Here is a 16,181-nt window from a genome sequence, read left to right as displayed (position 1 = left end):
GAGTTCTGAGCTTCGCAACAAATCTGAACAGCTTCAGGTTTGACTTTCGCGTCCACCGGGCATGTTCGTGTTGCTCTATGACGCGAAATCTTTCAAGAGTATTGCAAAATGTGGCATTGTTAAAGACGCCAAATTCATTGGGATTGGCGCACATGGATAGCACAGTACAACCATGGGGACAAATCGCGATCGCTATTGGGCGGTTGTCAACACCTCTTCCTCAAACTGATAGCATCATCACAGTTTTCAGCCATCCCATCCAAACCATCATGACTGACCGCAGCTTTAACCTGACGCGAAGGACGCGTACGGTTCGAGGACTACGTTCGTGTCTTCGATGCCGATATTGGGCCGTTAAACGATCTACAAGCCGTGGCCGACTACATGGCCGGTTATACACCATCAACACAAGAACACTATCGTGTTGGCGATGTAAACAGTTGGACTTGCCGTGCACTTCGTATATCAAAGGGCGTATACGACGCTATGTGCCACTGGAGCCTGGCGAGAGTCGACCCTCGTGGCTCTGGGAAATGAACGCCGCAGAGCACTCCGACCTCATCGACATTGCGCGGGTCTGGCAGTCGAATCTGTCAGCAGTTGTTGATCGCCGACATCTTCTGGAGTACTACTTCCAGAACAATGTTGACCACGCCTACTACAAGACATTTGAACTAAGTTGCCAGATGCATTTATAAACTTGATATCTCAAGAACAATCGTCTTTCAATGCCAAAGACCTTTTATATAAAGGTTGAAAGCATGAAATGGCCTTTGTTCCGTTACAGAATAAGATATAGTGGAGCGGACACCAGACACACTCAATACACCATTTTCCACTCTGTTTGCTATCGATATATCATCTCCAAAATATCAGCAATGATTGTTGTGTGTGGTTTTGCGGTGTCCCAGGTGCGATGATCAACGAGACATGATCTCTTTAGGATGATCACTGTGAAGTTACTCACCTAACGTGGTACACTAGACAGATCTCTGGAGTGTTATAAAAGAGAGAATCGGACAATGCCCTCTTGAGCTGGAGGCCAAAGGATTTGAAATCACTAATCGGCTATCACCTTCTCCACGATAACTGATTTTGCTGGTGTGCCTTCTTCTGAATGGGAGAGGCTCCCTCCTACTGATTCGAGATCTACTACGACGAGGGTACCGTTAAGGCTGCACCGATTCCCTGTTTCCTTGGGAAAGCAAGACTACAGTATTAAGCGGTGGTGATTGCCGGCTACGACAGCTTCAGCGATGGCTTCGACTCTCTCGCACCTTTCATTTGGGAACCAGCCTATCTGGCTCTCTTCAAAGCCGAAGTGGCGATCAATAGACTTGGGTGCTCTCACGTAACGAGTTTTGCTAGAACCTCAGTATTGTCACAGGATAGATTCTGGATACCTGGGTCGACCAACGAGCACAAGCTGCTTTATCCTGGTCGGACGATCATAGGTACGAAGCACAGGCGCTGTGGACAAATACGCGAAGGACAAGTATTGGATAGACAACGACGGAGGAGAACGTTTGCGCTTACAGAGCTAGAGATATGGGCGCAACAAAGGAAAATACCTGGTATTATTATGACGGACAAAGGTAGACTTGGAGTAGACGGAGTGACAAGGGTGACGAAGATGAAATCCGGGCTCAAGCTTACACAAAGTTGGCGAATAACCAAAATGCATCGAGTCTCTAGACGCCTATCCAGCACAATAAGCAGATCTTCATGCTGAGGGGATTTCGATCCAGGTACCTGATCTGACTGCCGCCGGATGAATATTGGAAACCGGAAGATGTTTACTCTAGCCCCAACTTTAGCCAAGGGCGAAGTCACCAAGACAGTACTAGATGTGCTCTTCAAGAGTCTATGCCAGCAAGGGTCCTCGACGGAACTTTACTGGCTTTGAACTTGATCACATACCAATATGGCAAATCTTTAGTGCCGAGCGTTTCGCAGCGCTGGTAAGCGGCACCAATCCTCATCAAACAGCTACGATGCAACGTGGCTGTCATGACTCCTCCACTCTGGCACCGTGACCACCTGCTGCTAGGAGAACCTTTGACTCAATGGGGGCCGGAAAGCCAAGTCCAAGGTATACTCTTTTACTGATATGATACTGTCAAGAGCAATAAAAAGATGGATGCATCGTCGTCTACAGATTTTCGAGACTTATTCTGCCGGTAAGTGTTCTTCTGAATTTCAGCATGTCATCATCATCAATCGAACACTTTTCGTCGAAGCTTGTAGCAACACCAACGTGATTCCGACAGATCCAACATCTTCGTATCCACTAAACAGTAAAGTCGAGACTCGTACAAAACCGCAGCACCTGAGGCAAGAGATATAAATTAACATCAAGCGGGTTTGTAGCGTCAATTCCAGAGTGGATTGAACAGGGAAGTGGAAATGAGCACTTGGGTCCTAGTTTCCTTGAAGATGAGAGCTGCGGGATTCTTCTCTACATCGATGACCTATGTTGGAGGACGACTACTGAGGACAGCAGTCATTCTCATAAGGGGGAGACCTGAAGGAAGGAGCTCCTGACCCAAGGAGTTTGGCGGCAAAATCTTTTGGTTCTCCTTTGTTGATTTTTCTGTAACTACAGTCATTACCATAGACACAATCCTCTTCTCCCTCCTTTCTTCATCCCTCCTACAAACGAAAGCCTGCCTCACCCTACTACACCTTTACATCCTCCTCGTATCTCCCTTCATCTTCTCCATCGAGATCCTCCTTTCCTCTTCCCTCCTCGCCTTTTTATTCTCCATCATGTGCAGCATCTCGCTTGCCTGTATCTCCATTGCTTGCATATCCCTTGTCTGCGTCTTCCATGCCTGCATCTCCCATGCGCGCATCTCCCTCAACTGCTTCTCCAACGCCTCTTCATCCACATTATCCAGTTTACAAGAGGCCGTCTCTCTCACAAGCTCGACATCGATCCGCGAAAAGTCAAAGACTGGAGATCTCTTTGCCTTGGGTGGAGGAAGCGGGTTTCTGTGCTCGTTGATTTTTGCTACTAGGGCGTCGACTCGTTTGGTCATCATGAGCTCGAATTTTTGTCGTGCGAGATCGAGGTCTTCGTCAGTTACTTGTTTGCAGACGGGGGTGTTGATGAGAAGGCGGCGGACTTCATCGTCGGAGTTTGTTGGGGGAAGAGGAGGAGGGGGAGGGCAGGGGCTGCTGGATGAGGAGGTGCGTTCGTCGTGTTGTGGTACAGGGGAACTGGATGATGCGTGAGGTGATGAGGACATGGTTGATCGTTGATAGTATGGAAAAATGAGTATATCTCAGAGTGCGTTTCTGAGGTGTAGTAGATGTAATGGAAAAAGAATCTGAGAAAGAGGCCATGTTTTCAAGGGCTGACTCGTTCATTTTAAAAACTGGGCGCAAGGTATGTGAAAGCAAAAAACAGAAGCCATTGCAAATCTTTCCGGCAATAGAATATATCATTTGACATCTGGCGCAGGCAGACAGAAAGCCACGAAATTCTCTTGAAGTATTGACTTTAAGAAACGCCACAAACACAAACGCAGTGCCATCAAGGTTTAGAAAATCAAAACACTATGCCCTAATGACTAAACCTACTGTCTGATCATGCAGATTCTTCTGTACATACATAATGGAGGAGACAACCGCTGCTTCGCCAGGAAAGTCATTGCATCAATACGCACAATCTTCCAAAACATACCGATCATTGACTCATGCGAAGGTATTGAAAAGGAAAGTATTTTTAGAGAACCCAGATCATCTGCTCATCATCTCAGTCCGCTATAGGGTAATAGAATTCAGTGTATGGTAGTCACGCAACAGAACTTGCGAATTTGAAAATTACAAGTATCCAATTACCAGACCATGTGATGCCAAAGACGCTGGTCTCTTGGACCCATCAAACCGATCGCAAAGAGAAATTTGTCGGAGGAGAAGTCATTGGATCAGCATGGTCGCGCGTGCACTGTGTGTGGCTTATAATATTCTCATCGACTATTAACGAAGAATGGCAGTATGACAATTGACGTTACCTGGTGATCAGGCGCGAGCAGCAAGACAGGAAACCTTCACATTGAATTGAGAAAGGAGGAGATTGAGGCGTAAAATCTTACGATGCTCGTTGATGTCAGGCGTTTGAGACTGGGTAAGTAGCATGAGCAGCGGGTCGATGGTTTGGTGGGAATTGACGTCTTCTCTTTCCTTGCATTCTGCCGCTGTGTTGTTCACCAGTCCTGCGGAAACGAGGGTGGCACCAGGTGGAGAGGAGATTGAGTCCTGGGATGAATCTGAAGTGGATGGCTTCGATTCGGAGGTCTGGATTTGGGAAACTTTTTTGGACACTGATGATGATGATCTGTATGAAGGGCGATGTTCGCCTTGATAGACATTTGAGCAGCTTGAGTGGCCGTCCGGACCAGGTATGCAAGGCCAGGGAGATCTTTAAGGCGCCATCGCTGTGTTAATCAATTGTATATTTTGGGAAAGGCGGGATGATTTGTTATGCGCAGCTATGCCGGGCAGCAGCACCGCCTTCTACCATTGCGAGAAGTTACTGTATCTCCCTTAGGGTGATTGGAATATTTCCTGTCTTCTGTGGAACTGATCAGCGTTTTCCCGTCCTCCCTGCTCGGTGCCAAGCTCGCATTTCGGATTATATAATATCCGATCTTGGCGCTCTGTTTCCCGCAAAAACTCCTGGTCCCTCGGGTGTCTCTGAATCTTCCACCTTGTCCATCGAACAATCTATGATCATCATCTATTCGATTGCGTAGACAGACGTTAAGTGCCCTTCGATATGATGCTTACGCAATGTTCGAACGAAACACCGCGAGCCCGCACAGACCGCTTGCTGTCTGTGCTTGGCGGGAGCGAGGAAATCATCGGGCACAAGGCTACAGAGCAGTCTTGATACCATACGATGATTAAGCCAAGCATATAGCTCTAGAAGCTAGCCCGTTCAGAGCTCACTAGGAAGAGCTAACATCAGCCATAAAGCACCCAATTCACTCTTTGGGCGCAAAGGGTCTACCCCTAGGCGATACCTAGCCTGACGGAGTATAGCGGTTCACAAGTTGATCACCTAGCAGACGGCCCAGCCCCAAATCGAACATATGCAGCTAAAATTGCAGGCTGTGTCATTCGTCAGCCTTGTGATTGATGTTTTAGCTCGGGGACTTCTGTGCATGATCCCACGCCGGCAACATGCAGCTATCTTCAGCTGGGAACTCTTAGATCGACCTTCAAGGCGATCGAGGCCTTGAAGCGGTCTAGATCAAGATAGCGGGGTGAAATATTGCTCAATTGAGCTCGAGAGGCTGGAAGGTTGATGTGACAGCTGCCTGACTTATACTTGACGTGCCCATGCACTCGATGTCAAAACTCTCATCTCATCTCCAGCTTGCTAGGCTCGCGCACCAGTCTTCAACTTTGAGCAAATATCTGAACCTCCCACAAAATGGCCAGCGCAGAGAAGAAAGGGATGATGGATGCAGAAGCCACGGTCAAGAACTATACCCCAGACCCAGATAGCCCTTTACAGCGTGATGCTGCTGATGCAGCAACTTTCCGAGATTCCCTTCCTCGCGGACGATTCGGACCCTTTATCGCAAGCTTCATCTTGTTGGCGATCGCGCTTTTCTTGGCTGTTGTTGTCTTTGTCCCTGTCAATCTTAAGAAGCCAGGCTCGCTGTCAGTCGCTGGTCACGCATTATACGTTACTGGAACGACCATACTGGCCAGTATGGTTGCGTTGTATTGTACTCGCCAAGTGCGTCTTCTCTGGGTTCGCCGAATTCTTTATCGGTCCTATGATGGGACCCGCTGGCCCTCACATCATGATGTGGCAGAAGTCCGGACATTGCTTGGCCTAGGCACCTGGCGAGAATCTTTTCGGTTTTGGTCTACAGCTGGTGCGCTTCTTCTCGTTGGTCTACTTACAACATCGATTGTGTCTGGGGTCTCTCCGTTTGCTAGTGGGCTGATACAGGCGGGCGACGGTGTCCTTTACACCAAAGCTTTCACTCCATGTTTTTTTCGAAGCAATGACGCTTCAAACCACTGGTATATGTGGACGCTCGCCAACGGCACGGTCATCAACTACAACACTACCTTGAGGAATATCGACGACATCAGTTGTCCGGTCGAAGAAGTAACCGATCTGCTATCCGCTTCGAGCGGTATATTAAAAGATTATGCGTACGTCGCTGGAGGCGTACCTGTCTCACGGAACGCCACAGGAACGCCATTCTCCTGGAACTCAGGAAATACTGGGTTCTCCGATGCTCTTGGTATCTATGGAACCAATCATGACAAGGGCGATAACTCTCAACCTGATTATGGAGCGTTAGACTCGTTTCAAATAGCCACTGCGTGCTCACCAGTCGTCTACAACAATCCAGTACAATGTCGCAAGGCAGGTGCTCTTGCTGTGAATCAAGATCAAATCGAGGTAACAGCCGATGGCTACACATTTCAATCAACATTGTCAGACAGAATTGATCCTACAAAGCAAGGTGCTACAGCCATAGGAGTCGCTACAAACGATACACAAGTTGGTAAAGCGACAATTATTATGGGCGCTGTGAACTCTCATGCGATCCGACTCTCCGAAGTCATGTGTGATACCGGAACAGACTTTCTTGACTCGGGTATTGAGAGCTATACAGTCGCTTGCACAGTCGATATAGCCCCTTCAATAAGCTCGCGCATTGTCTACTACGGTCGCGCCCAGCAACAGACCGTAGTAGACTATTTTGGATACTCGTTCTTAGTTGAAAGTGATGACGAGCACTGTATACTTACAGGTGACGGCGACCCGATATCCAAGGCTGATTTAATCACGGAAGCCACACTCGCCCATGGTGCAGCTGGGGCTTTTCATCTTCTTCAAGAAAACCTGTACGACGATGGCTGGTGGAACAAGTTGCACCTACTTGCTGATCGGCGCCTCACCTCCGTAACTCACCAGCTTGACAGCCCTGTTTACGACAACTCCGTCAACGCCCTCGAAGATGCACTCGGACTAGCAAGTGCTGCTTCACTGAGCTTATTTTGGGCAAATGACCCTCATCCTCATAGCCCGGATAGCGATGTCGTGGGGTGGGATTCCGGCATTGCAAACTTTCAAGGCACGCGAATAGGTCCGGGTCGACACTGGGCCATACTCTATGTACTACCTCAACTTTTCACTATCGCCCTGCTCGGATACCTCTGGTGGAAGACACGTCATATCTCGAAGTTGAGGCGCTGATCGTTCATTGCAAGTTTTGGACACCCAATGTTATTAATGATGAGTTTATAATCTAATGCCAGCACCTTTCAAGCGTTATGGTACACTACAGACGTTATAATCTATAATGAGCCTAAACCCACAAACAAAATAATGAAATCGATCAGAGTCTCCTCCCTACGTCATCTCCATGGGGAGTCTGGATCTAGGTCCAGTGGAAATAGTTGTGTCGGAACTTGTACTAAATGAAATACTTTCCATCTTCACCTCCTGGCGCCCCGTGGGTCACTTCTAGCCCTGTGAGGCCTGATAGCTCTTTGCTCCGTAGCGTCTTCCGATTGATGAATATCTCTTGGTTCACTATAAGCTCTTGGCTTCTGATGATCATTTGCTTGACCAAGGTGCCCCGGTTCACTTGTTTCCATTGGTCCACCGTTGTCTTGCAATTGGCTGACGTCCGTTGATTGACCAGCGTCTGGTGGCTCACTAGCAGCTCTAGGATCTCTGTCGAGTCTTCCTCCAGTAGCCTCTCTTGGTTCGCTCGTAGCTCTTGGGACCTCATCATCTGTTGACTGGGCGAGACCGCTTGGCCGACTGGTATCTCTTGATTGACTCGTATTTCCTGATAAGCTAGCATCGCTTGGCAGGCGAGCGATATTCGGGTGAACCCATAATCCAACCAGGAGCCTCACGAGAATATCAGCAACATTCTCTTGCACTGCAGCTGGTATATATTGAGGTGGAATGTGGTCTATTCTAAGCTGCACTCTCATCAGTACTACCGATCATCGCTCCATGCGTCATCATTACCTCTTTGAAATACACGTCCATTTTTCTTACGTCCAGTGCAGCTTCAGCAGCCATGTATTCTTGTAATTGCTCCATCACGGGCTAATATTGGTCAGCCATGAAACGTTGCCCATGATTTTACTTTCTCCACCAGCCCCTTCTACTCCTTACATGCCTCATACGGCGGTATAATTGAGGAACAACTCACCATGTAAGTAGGCAAAGCCATAGTCTCAGGGGCACACGAGAGCATCGACAGCATGAAAATCCGATACGGTCTCACCCGGTACGGCCGAAGAATAGACGGGAGAGTCTCATTTAGATCAAGATAAACTTCAGTGACGAAAGCGAGGAGTTTGCTATGAAGGTCAAGCTTCGCTTGTGCAGCTCTCGCATACGCAGCTGCAAGCCGTTCGCGTGGGGTGCGTGTATCCATGACGATTGTAGTAGCAGCTATCGCGTACGCAGCTGCAATCCGTTGGAGTAGGGTGCGTGAAGCCATGGCTGTTGTAGTAGAAATGTTTTAAGGTATGAGATGTGATTTGCAACGAATGATCTGCTGTATAGATGATGATAGATGAAAATCGTGCGATGATCTGTGATTCGATACTGAAGAGAACGACGTGGCAAAGAAATATTGTTGTTGCCCGAAGAGTGAATGACACAGTGGCAATCGCTCCTTCCAAACCTGATTTTCAGATACCAATTAACCACAGATCTTTGTCAACAAACACGGACATCTACAATAAATCAATACGGCTTGTACTTCCACCAGCAGAGTGCGACAACATGTCTTCGCTGTTCCGAGCACTCACAGAGCGACGGTCCAAGGAGACCCTGCCACAGGACGATTCGGCTGGTTCACCCTCCTCCTCCTCCTCTTCATCGCCATCGCCATCTCCAACGCCCAGCAGTCCGACCTCTCACCGTGAGCCCCCCTTCTCCCTCTTCCCCTCCCTTCCCTCGCCCTTCCTCACTATCTACCAACCTCCTTCCCTACCATCCCCTCCCTCCCTCCCTCCATTCCTTCACTCTTTCACACATACAAACCCGCTAATCCCCCCTCCTTGCCCTACTAGCATCCCCCCCGCCCCAACCCCCCAGCTTCACCACCCTCTCACGCGAGAATCCTTCCGCATCACGCCCCTAGCCCGAGAACGCGCCGCCTCGACCCCGGGCATCACGGGCGCGCTCAAACGGCTCATCATCGAGATCTTCGACGGGCAGATGCAGGCGCAGTGGAAACTCGAAGCCGCGCTCGCCTCGAGAGATATCTGGAAGATGAAAGAGGCGCTGGAGGCGTTGAAGGGGTTTCAGGATGCGTTGAAGGAGGTGCCTAATACTACGGTATGTACTAGCCAGGGAAGTGAGGGGTAAGGGAGGGGTATGGGAGGGGTGAGGGGCTGACATTGTTGTTGGGGTGCGATAGGCAGTTGCGAATGATATTTTCGAGTACTGGGATAGTAAGATGGACGCACTGATTGAGGCATGGCCGGAGGATGTTTATAGGGAGAAAAGCCCTTTTCAGGTGCTGAGGGAACGCCAGATTGAGGAGGAGATGGAGCGGGATCAGGCCAGGGCGGGTCAGAGTGCTGTTGAGGCTTGTGGGGAGGTTTTGGAGCAGTAAGTCGTCGTGTGTGTGTGTGTGGAGTGCGGGGTGTGTTGACTTTTGGCTAAGGGACATAGGACTCTGAGGGCTGTAGTGAAATTGCCGGGGGAGCGGGTTTGCAAGTGAGGTTGGGAGGGTTGGGAGAGTTGGGAGATGAGATGGGTTTGAGCGGGATGGAAAAGGGGTGGTGGGGGATTGTGGATTTGTGATCAGAGGGTAGTAGAGAGGGTGTCAAAGGGATATTGGTATTGGTATTGGTTACTGCTAGATGTATCTTACTCTCAATGGGCTCAGTATCATGGGAGATATTCTCCGCCTCTGCGTACTGTTCCAGCTGCCCCTGAATGTCCGAATGGCGCTAATTACAAAGCAACTAGCGTGCCAAGCACTGTGGCTGCCAGCGGCCTCGGCCTCCGCCATTAAAGTCCGTCCGACCAATTGTTGAATCTCTCGACCACCTACTGATGACGAATTGAAAGAGAAAGCCACACCTTGCAGATATGGAGAGCTAGGTGGGAAGCACTATCGCCGACGACATGGACACCGAATGATTGCGAAGCTTGGTAATGATGCCTAGTCCACCAATGGCACATACCACTATCGTCATATAAAGTTGCATTGAGGGATACAAAATCCAGATCCGGGATACCAGCATCATCTTTCTCTCCTAATTAAACCAGACCAGACCCTCCAGATCACCCAAATAAGCTCGTCCAACAAACAAGCACCATGACGACCTCCACCTCCACCTCCACCTCAATCCCCTCCACAATGCGCGCCTACCAATTCACCACCACCTCCCCAACCCTCGAGCGCAACCTCACCCTCAACCCCCGCGCCCCCCTCCCTCCCACCGCCACCTCCCTCGCCCCCTCCACCGTCCTCGTCAAAGTCCTCGCCGCCTCCCTCAACGCTTTCGACTTCAAACTCCCCGAACTCCGCTACCTCGGCCGTCTCGCTGTCGGCAGGCCCAGTGTGCCTTGTATGGATTTCGCGGGGCGTGTCGTAGCTTTGGGAAAAGAAACAGGTCTGGAAGTGGGGGATTTAGTCTATGGGAGATTGGATGGGCCGACGAAGTTCGGGACCCTGGCGGAATACACGGTCGTGCCGAGAGCTGGGTGCGCGAAGCTGCCGGAGGGCGTGAGTGTGGTTGATGGTGCGGCGGCTGGGAGTGTGAGTTTGACTGCTTATCAGGCTATTGTGCCGAAATTGGGGGTATTGGTGGCGGGGTGGGGAAGAAGATTTTCATAAATGGCGGGAGTGGTGGGACGGGGACTTTTGGGATTCAGATTGCCAAAGCGATGGGGTGTGAGGTTGTCACGAGCTGTTCGACGGGGAATGTGGGGTTGTGTGAGAGTTTGGGTGCGGATGTGGTCGTTGATTATAAGACGCAGGATGTGTTGGCCGAGGTGAAGAGGATTAGTGGGTTTGATTTGGTGGTGGATTTTGTGGGGACGCCGGGGGGTTGTATTGGGAGGGACCGGCGTTTATGAAGGAGGGGGCGCCGTTTGTGCAGGTGGGAAATGAGGGGATTACAGTGGGGTTTGTGGCGGGGATGCTGTTTAAGACTGTTTGGCCCGGTTGGCTGGGTGGAGGGAAGAGGCCATGGGAATTTTTGGGGTTGGTGAGTAAGAGCGAAGATTACGAGGTTATTGGGCGGTGGGTACAGGAGGGGAAGGTCAAGGTCGTTGTGGATGAAATTTTTGAGTTTGAGGAGAAGGGGCCTGTGAAGGCATTTGAGAAGTTGAGGACGGGGAGGGCGAGGGGGAAGATTGTTGTGAAAGTTGCAGACCAGTGATTGAAAATGCACGTTTCTCGTTAGATCCTCGGGCTACTTTCATAATTGTGGGTGTTGCATCACCTCGCCCTCCGCTTTCTCCTGCGTTTGGATTTTACCTTGTCCACACGTTGAGTGAAACGTTGGTTCTCTGTTTCTTCCAACAAGGGTAATTTGGATTGCTTGATGGCCCACAACCGAAAGCTCATTGACTGTTTACGGATGCGGGGAGTTGATCCGACGAATTGAATTGGTGGGCTTCTTGATCGAGAGGGAAAGAATTGAGCCTTAGCGCTATGATTTTTGTCTGGGCTTGGGCTTTTAGATGTCAGGCTCTCTGGAGAGATCAGTCCGGACTTGTTCTGATAAGTCGGTCTCATGTCGTCGGGTGCGACGGTCTCTTCACCTTCAGCGCCAGCTGCAATAGATATGACTTCCGTGGTATCACGTTGTCGGGATGCTGGAGTTGTTGGGCTGAGCTGCTTGTCTTTCCGCCTCGCTGAAGCGTTTAGCGTTGATGGATTTCGTGGGTGCTTCGATGTCGGCGACGACCTCTCTTTGGAACCGCTTTGACGATCAGTCGTCGCCTTTTTGACTGCGCTCTCTGATTCCATTGTCTCTGTAGACGATCTTGGCTCTCCTTCCTTCGGAGTCAATCTCTGTTTCTTCCCTTGACTACCTGTTGTCGCGTCTACAAATGGCTTGTCATTGCTTTGAGGTCGTTTGCCCCTCGTTCGACTCTCCAGCACTTCGGCCTCAAATTGCTTCCTGACTTTCTCCTCGTACTGATGTCGCTCAGATTCATTCTGATATTGCCAGTTCCTCCACTTCCTATGGCACGGTGGGCAAATCCACTCTCCAATCGGCGCTGTTTCGATATCGACGCAGGAATAATGATACCATTGAGTGTCGCATCCTTTTTGATCGCAGCAAATCATGTCATCAAATACCTCACCATCGCAGATACATGAGATCTCGTCGTCCGCCGCTTCTTGTGATACACAGCGCGGCATGTTTAGGTCGGTTGACCGGATTATGACTGAGATTGAATGAGGCTGGTATACTTCACTTCATTGAGTTTGGGTGTGAAACATGAGCAAACGTGTTTTTTGGAGAGTGAAGTGATCAAGCGAAAATTGTTCTAGGCAGATTAAGGTAAACGAGGCGTTATGCGTCGGCCTTTTGCTATCGGTGAGAGGACAAAGAAATGGTTTAGTCATCGCATACGGCTGCTGTGTTTTCATGTGCATTCTGCGCACAGCTCTATCATTTCCACTGCATGCAAATATCCAGGAAGTCCATGAGACAGCGGCACCCTTGCAAATCACGTGTTGTTTTGACCGCGTTCGGCTGTGGAATGCAATGAATGATTTCGGCACAATTCTTGCGCTTGAAAATACATCGCTGCAGCAGAATCGCTGTGAGTAGAGAACATCAATGCCTGCTTCACATAGAACAACGCATCGCTTATCCCCGTATGCCATCCTCCATCCTCCGCACGGGAGGCTGCACACCGCCCGCACAACTCTTATGTGTTGTCCGGAATGGAAAACTCCATTCCCGAAAACATGTTCAATCCAGATCTGATCAGACCATTAGTGACATGACTTCTCAGCTGCTAAGACTTAGCATCCATTTTCACATGGTGCCAACGGTATCAAAAGGCCTTGCCCTTGAAGGCAACTGGTACCTACCTTTCTACCTGCCTGAGAGGCAAGAAAAATGTCTTGGCAATAAGGGGTCAAAGCTAGTCTCAATATAGTTAGCATACTTCGTCCGATCTTTTCGCCCAGAAAAGACGAAATGATCTCCACCATTTTTGCCATTTGAGGACGCGCAGATAGCCATCAATGCATTGAACCAGAATGTATGGTATCAATACTAATTACTGGGACACTAGCCTAACTTAATGTGGCTCCATGATGATCCCTGTGGCCGGCAGATTCGCTTCGCTGCAGTATGTACACAAGAAGCTGAACATGGCTTGAAGGAGTTGAGGGATTCCACTATATTGGTACTTGGCCAGAAGGAGTTTTATGTTTTCGATCTTGACAACAGGCCAGATTTGCACTAATGAGGTGGCATACTCAGGCGTCGATCGAACGGGCAAGGATATCATGAGTCTTGCTTAATACCCTTTGAGCTGACTACGAATGAATTAATGCCTATACATGACTGAAGCTGAGTACCAAGTGTTCTGACGGCGCAGTCACCAATCGGCCCTCAAACAGCGGAAGAAAGTGCGTTGGCAGGATCGTAAGGTTCGAAAACGGTCAAAAAGCATGGGATACGTACCTATGACCCTTTACGCCCGCCTTAATTCTACTGAAGGGAAACAACGGCTCTATTGGTGGTGTGGTCGATTCAAATCTTTCTACTCTGCGCTGCTATTCCATGCTTCGAATGTTCCTATCTTGCTTCGTGTTAACAAAAACGGTCCTGGTGTTGCAGTGTAATTCTTTGTGCGTCAAACACTGTTTTCTTCACGATCTGAGACGTCAAAAGGATGGAGTTCATCACAATGTTTGGTTGTCATGAGTCGAGCGACGGTGTGTTGATCTCAGGCTGTTCCTGCATCACAATGAGACAAGGCAAATCCGTCACTTCATCAGGCGGGGCTGTGCCTTCAATGGTTATCCTGCCGTTCTGTACCGCGCGTCCACCTTCAGCGCCAAGCGCTCAGTAAGTTGTTTCGTTTCAATACAATGGGTTACCCTTTCATAAGAAGTAATACGCTGCCGCTGACGTCGCGTCTCGGAGAATTTACACGTGGGTGTGGACGGGACGGGTTACTCCGCTGCAGGATCTAAGGCCACGACAGCTGATGGAAAGTGGCCCTCTCATGCCCTTATAGTCGCGGAATCTGTCGTTTCACTACAATCCTTGCGGGTAATGATGGATCTCGGGACTAACCTGCAGCTTTCAGCTGAATGTGACTTGCTAGGTTGATGAATTCACTATCTTTGATCTGTACCAACGTGGATAAAAACTCCAAGGCCATCCCAGTATCTTATAGTGTCTTAGTTTCTTTCAAGGTCTCTTCTACAGCTTGTACGCGCGTCGGACAGACCCTACACAGGTTGCCACCCCAATATTTGATCATCACACCATCAAAATCTCGGGATGCATGAATTGAAGCAGGAAAATTGCTCAAAAGAATCCTTCAAGGCTGCAAAGATGCTTCACTATGCGACAAGCGAGCAGTCGGTTGTGGTCTATTGCACACACAAGATGGTCGTAGACCCACTTGACCTCGACCTTATTCTGCCAGAGATTGAGATTCTATTAGTTATTTGATTCGAATCCCTGGTCTCTTCAACCGCCAATCTATTCTTGTAAAACTTTCTACCCCCATGACCTCATTTCAAAATTCATTGTACTCGTCTGTTCTGAATATAAAGCTCCTGCTTGAGCCTATCTCTTTCCCATGCCATCCTCTTTGTAAAACGTTTCATTCTCTAGAAAATCCTGCAAAACCACCTGCACAACATTCCTCACCCCATTACGCTGCTTAGATCCTCATAATGCCTTTCTCACTCAAAAAGCTTCTTCCTCTTCTCCTTGCCATACCGTCTACCTTCGCAGTCGGTGGAGGTTCCAACACAGCAATCACAACTCGCTACTGGGACTGCTGCAAGCCCTCCTGCGCCTGGCCTGGCAAGGGGCAGACCCACGGGCTAGTCGGTACCTGCGACATCCACGGCAAACCCCTTACCGACCCCAACGCCGGATCAGCCTGCGATAAACAGAAACCCGGGCCCGCCTTCTCCTGCTCCTCGCAAACCCCGTGGGCAGTGAGCGACAAGCTAGCTTACGGCTTCGCTGCGGTCAATGGCGCGAAGCCAAACTGCTGCTCATGCTACAAGTTGAAATTCACGACCGAGTTAGTAGGGAAGGAAATGATTGTTCAGGTCACAAACACGGGTGATGACGTGGGAGACGCGCAATTTGATCTTGCTGTATGAATCCTCCTCTCACTACTCGATAATTATACAGCTCTCAGCTGACATGATATAGATGCCCGGAGGCGGCTTCGGCGCCTTCGACGCCTGCACGAAACAATACGGCGCCACGCCCGCCATCTGGGGCGACACCTACGGCGGCATGCACAGCAACATGTGCCCGAAGATCCCGGCCGCCGTTCAGCCGGGCTGCGAGTTCCGCTGGGATTGGATGGAGGGGAAGAGTAACCCTAAGTAAGCAAACCCCTTCCCCCTTCCCCCTTCCCCTACTCCTTTTCCCCCCAAGCCTCTTCATAACACAAAATCAATGCTGACATCCCTCATCAGCGTGTCCTACGAAGAAGTCGCCTGCCCCGCCGAACTCGTCAAGAAATCTGGTTGCGGTATCGCTGTAAGCACCACCCCTAGCTCCTCGACTCCCTCCAACCCCAACTCGTCCACACCCTCGACCGTACCCTACCCAATTGGCAACAGCACCGTGCCCGATAGCCCCACAGGTACGGGCACGGGTACGGGGACTGGTACGGTGCCGTCGGCTTCGAGCTCGGGCGGCGTGGGTGGTGTGGGGGGTGCGGGTGGTGCGGCGAACGAGACCGCTGACGGGAGCTATAGGCTAAGTCCAGAGCGTTCCGCGCATAGGGGTCGGGAGCATCGGGGTGGTGAGAGAGTGCCGGTGAGGAGGATGAGGGCTTTTGAGCATTAGGTGAAAGGGCTTTTTGATCTAGGAGACGGGGATAAGGGGAGGTCGGTTGGAGGAAGGGGTGGGGGACGATGGGGGGATGGTGAGGGGAGGATAGAAGGTTTTGGCAGTGTCACTCGTTTGAAAAG

At 50.0% G+C, this 16,181-nt stretch overlaps 6 protein-coding genes across 6 annotated transcripts; 3 read left to right on the top strand and 3 right to left on the bottom strand.

The window, feature by feature from the left end:
• Positions 1-2,757: 2,757 nt before the first annotated feature.
• KY384_001688 (uncharacterized protein) lies at positions 2,758-3,251 on the bottom strand (the record flags this gene model as incomplete). Its single annotated transcript, XM_044810218.1, has 2 exons — positions 2,758-2,879; positions 2,906-3,251. The coding sequence occupies 2 exons, from the start codon at positions 3,249-3,251 to the stop codon at positions 2,758-2,760; spliced, it is 468 nt and encodes a 155-aa protein (XP_044673230.1).
• Positions 3,252-5,443: 2,192 nt separating this feature from the next.
• KY384_001687 (uncharacterized protein) lies at positions 5,444-7,237 on the top strand (the record flags this gene model as incomplete). Its single annotated transcript, XM_044810217.1, has 1 exon — positions 5,444-7,237. One exon carries the CDS (start codon positions 5,444-5,446, stop codon positions 7,235-7,237), a length of 1,794 nt encoding a protein of 597 aa, XP_044673229.1.
• Positions 7,238-7,479: 242 nt separating this feature from the next.
• On the bottom strand, positions 7,480-8,185 carry KY384_001686 (uncharacterized protein; the record flags this gene model as incomplete). The annotated part of the gene is made up of 3 exons (XM_044810216.1): positions 7,480-7,977; positions 8,027-8,107; positions 8,177-8,185. The coding sequence occupies 3 exons, from the start codon at positions 8,183-8,185 to the stop codon at positions 7,480-7,482; spliced, it is 588 nt and encodes a 195-aa protein (XP_044673228.1).
• A 1,101-nt stretch (positions 8,186-9,286) lies between these two features.
• On the top strand, positions 9,287-9,632 carry KY384_001685 (uncharacterized protein; the record flags this gene model as incomplete). Its single annotated transcript, XM_044810215.1, has 2 exons — positions 9,287-9,352; positions 9,435-9,632. 2 exons carry the CDS (start codon positions 9,287-9,289, stop codon positions 9,630-9,632), a joined length of 264 nt encoding a protein of 87 aa, XP_044673227.1.
• A 753-nt stretch (positions 9,633-10,385) lies between these two features.
• Positions 10,386-11,107, top strand: KY384_001684 (uncharacterized protein; the record flags this gene model as incomplete). The annotated part of the gene is given in 2 exon segments (XM_044810214.1): positions 10,386-10,791; positions 10,809-11,107. 2 exon segments carry the CDS (start codon positions 10,386-10,388, stop codon positions 11,105-11,107), a joined length of 705 nt encoding a protein of 234 aa, XP_044673226.1.
• A 364-nt stretch (positions 11,108-11,471) lies between these two features.
• KY384_001683 (uncharacterized protein) lies at positions 11,472-12,404 on the bottom strand (the record flags this gene model as incomplete). The annotated part of the gene is made up of 1 exon (XM_044810213.1): positions 11,472-12,404. The coding sequence occupies one exon, from the start codon at positions 12,402-12,404 to the stop codon at positions 11,472-11,474; it is 933 nt and encodes a 310-aa protein (XP_044673225.1).
• Between the last annotated feature and the right edge of the window lie 3,777 nt (positions 12,405-16,181).

The sequence above is a fragment of the Bacidia gigantensis genome, assembly GCF_019456465.1.
Source record: "Bacidia gigantensis strain McMullin 20006 chromosome Unknown contig_132, whole genome shotgun sequence".
Taxonomy (NCBI): Eukaryota; Fungi; Ascomycota; class Lecanoromycetes; order Lecanorales; family Ramalinaceae; genus Bacidia; species Bacidia gigantensis.
This window is presented reverse-complemented; position numbering and strand designations above follow the sequence as displayed.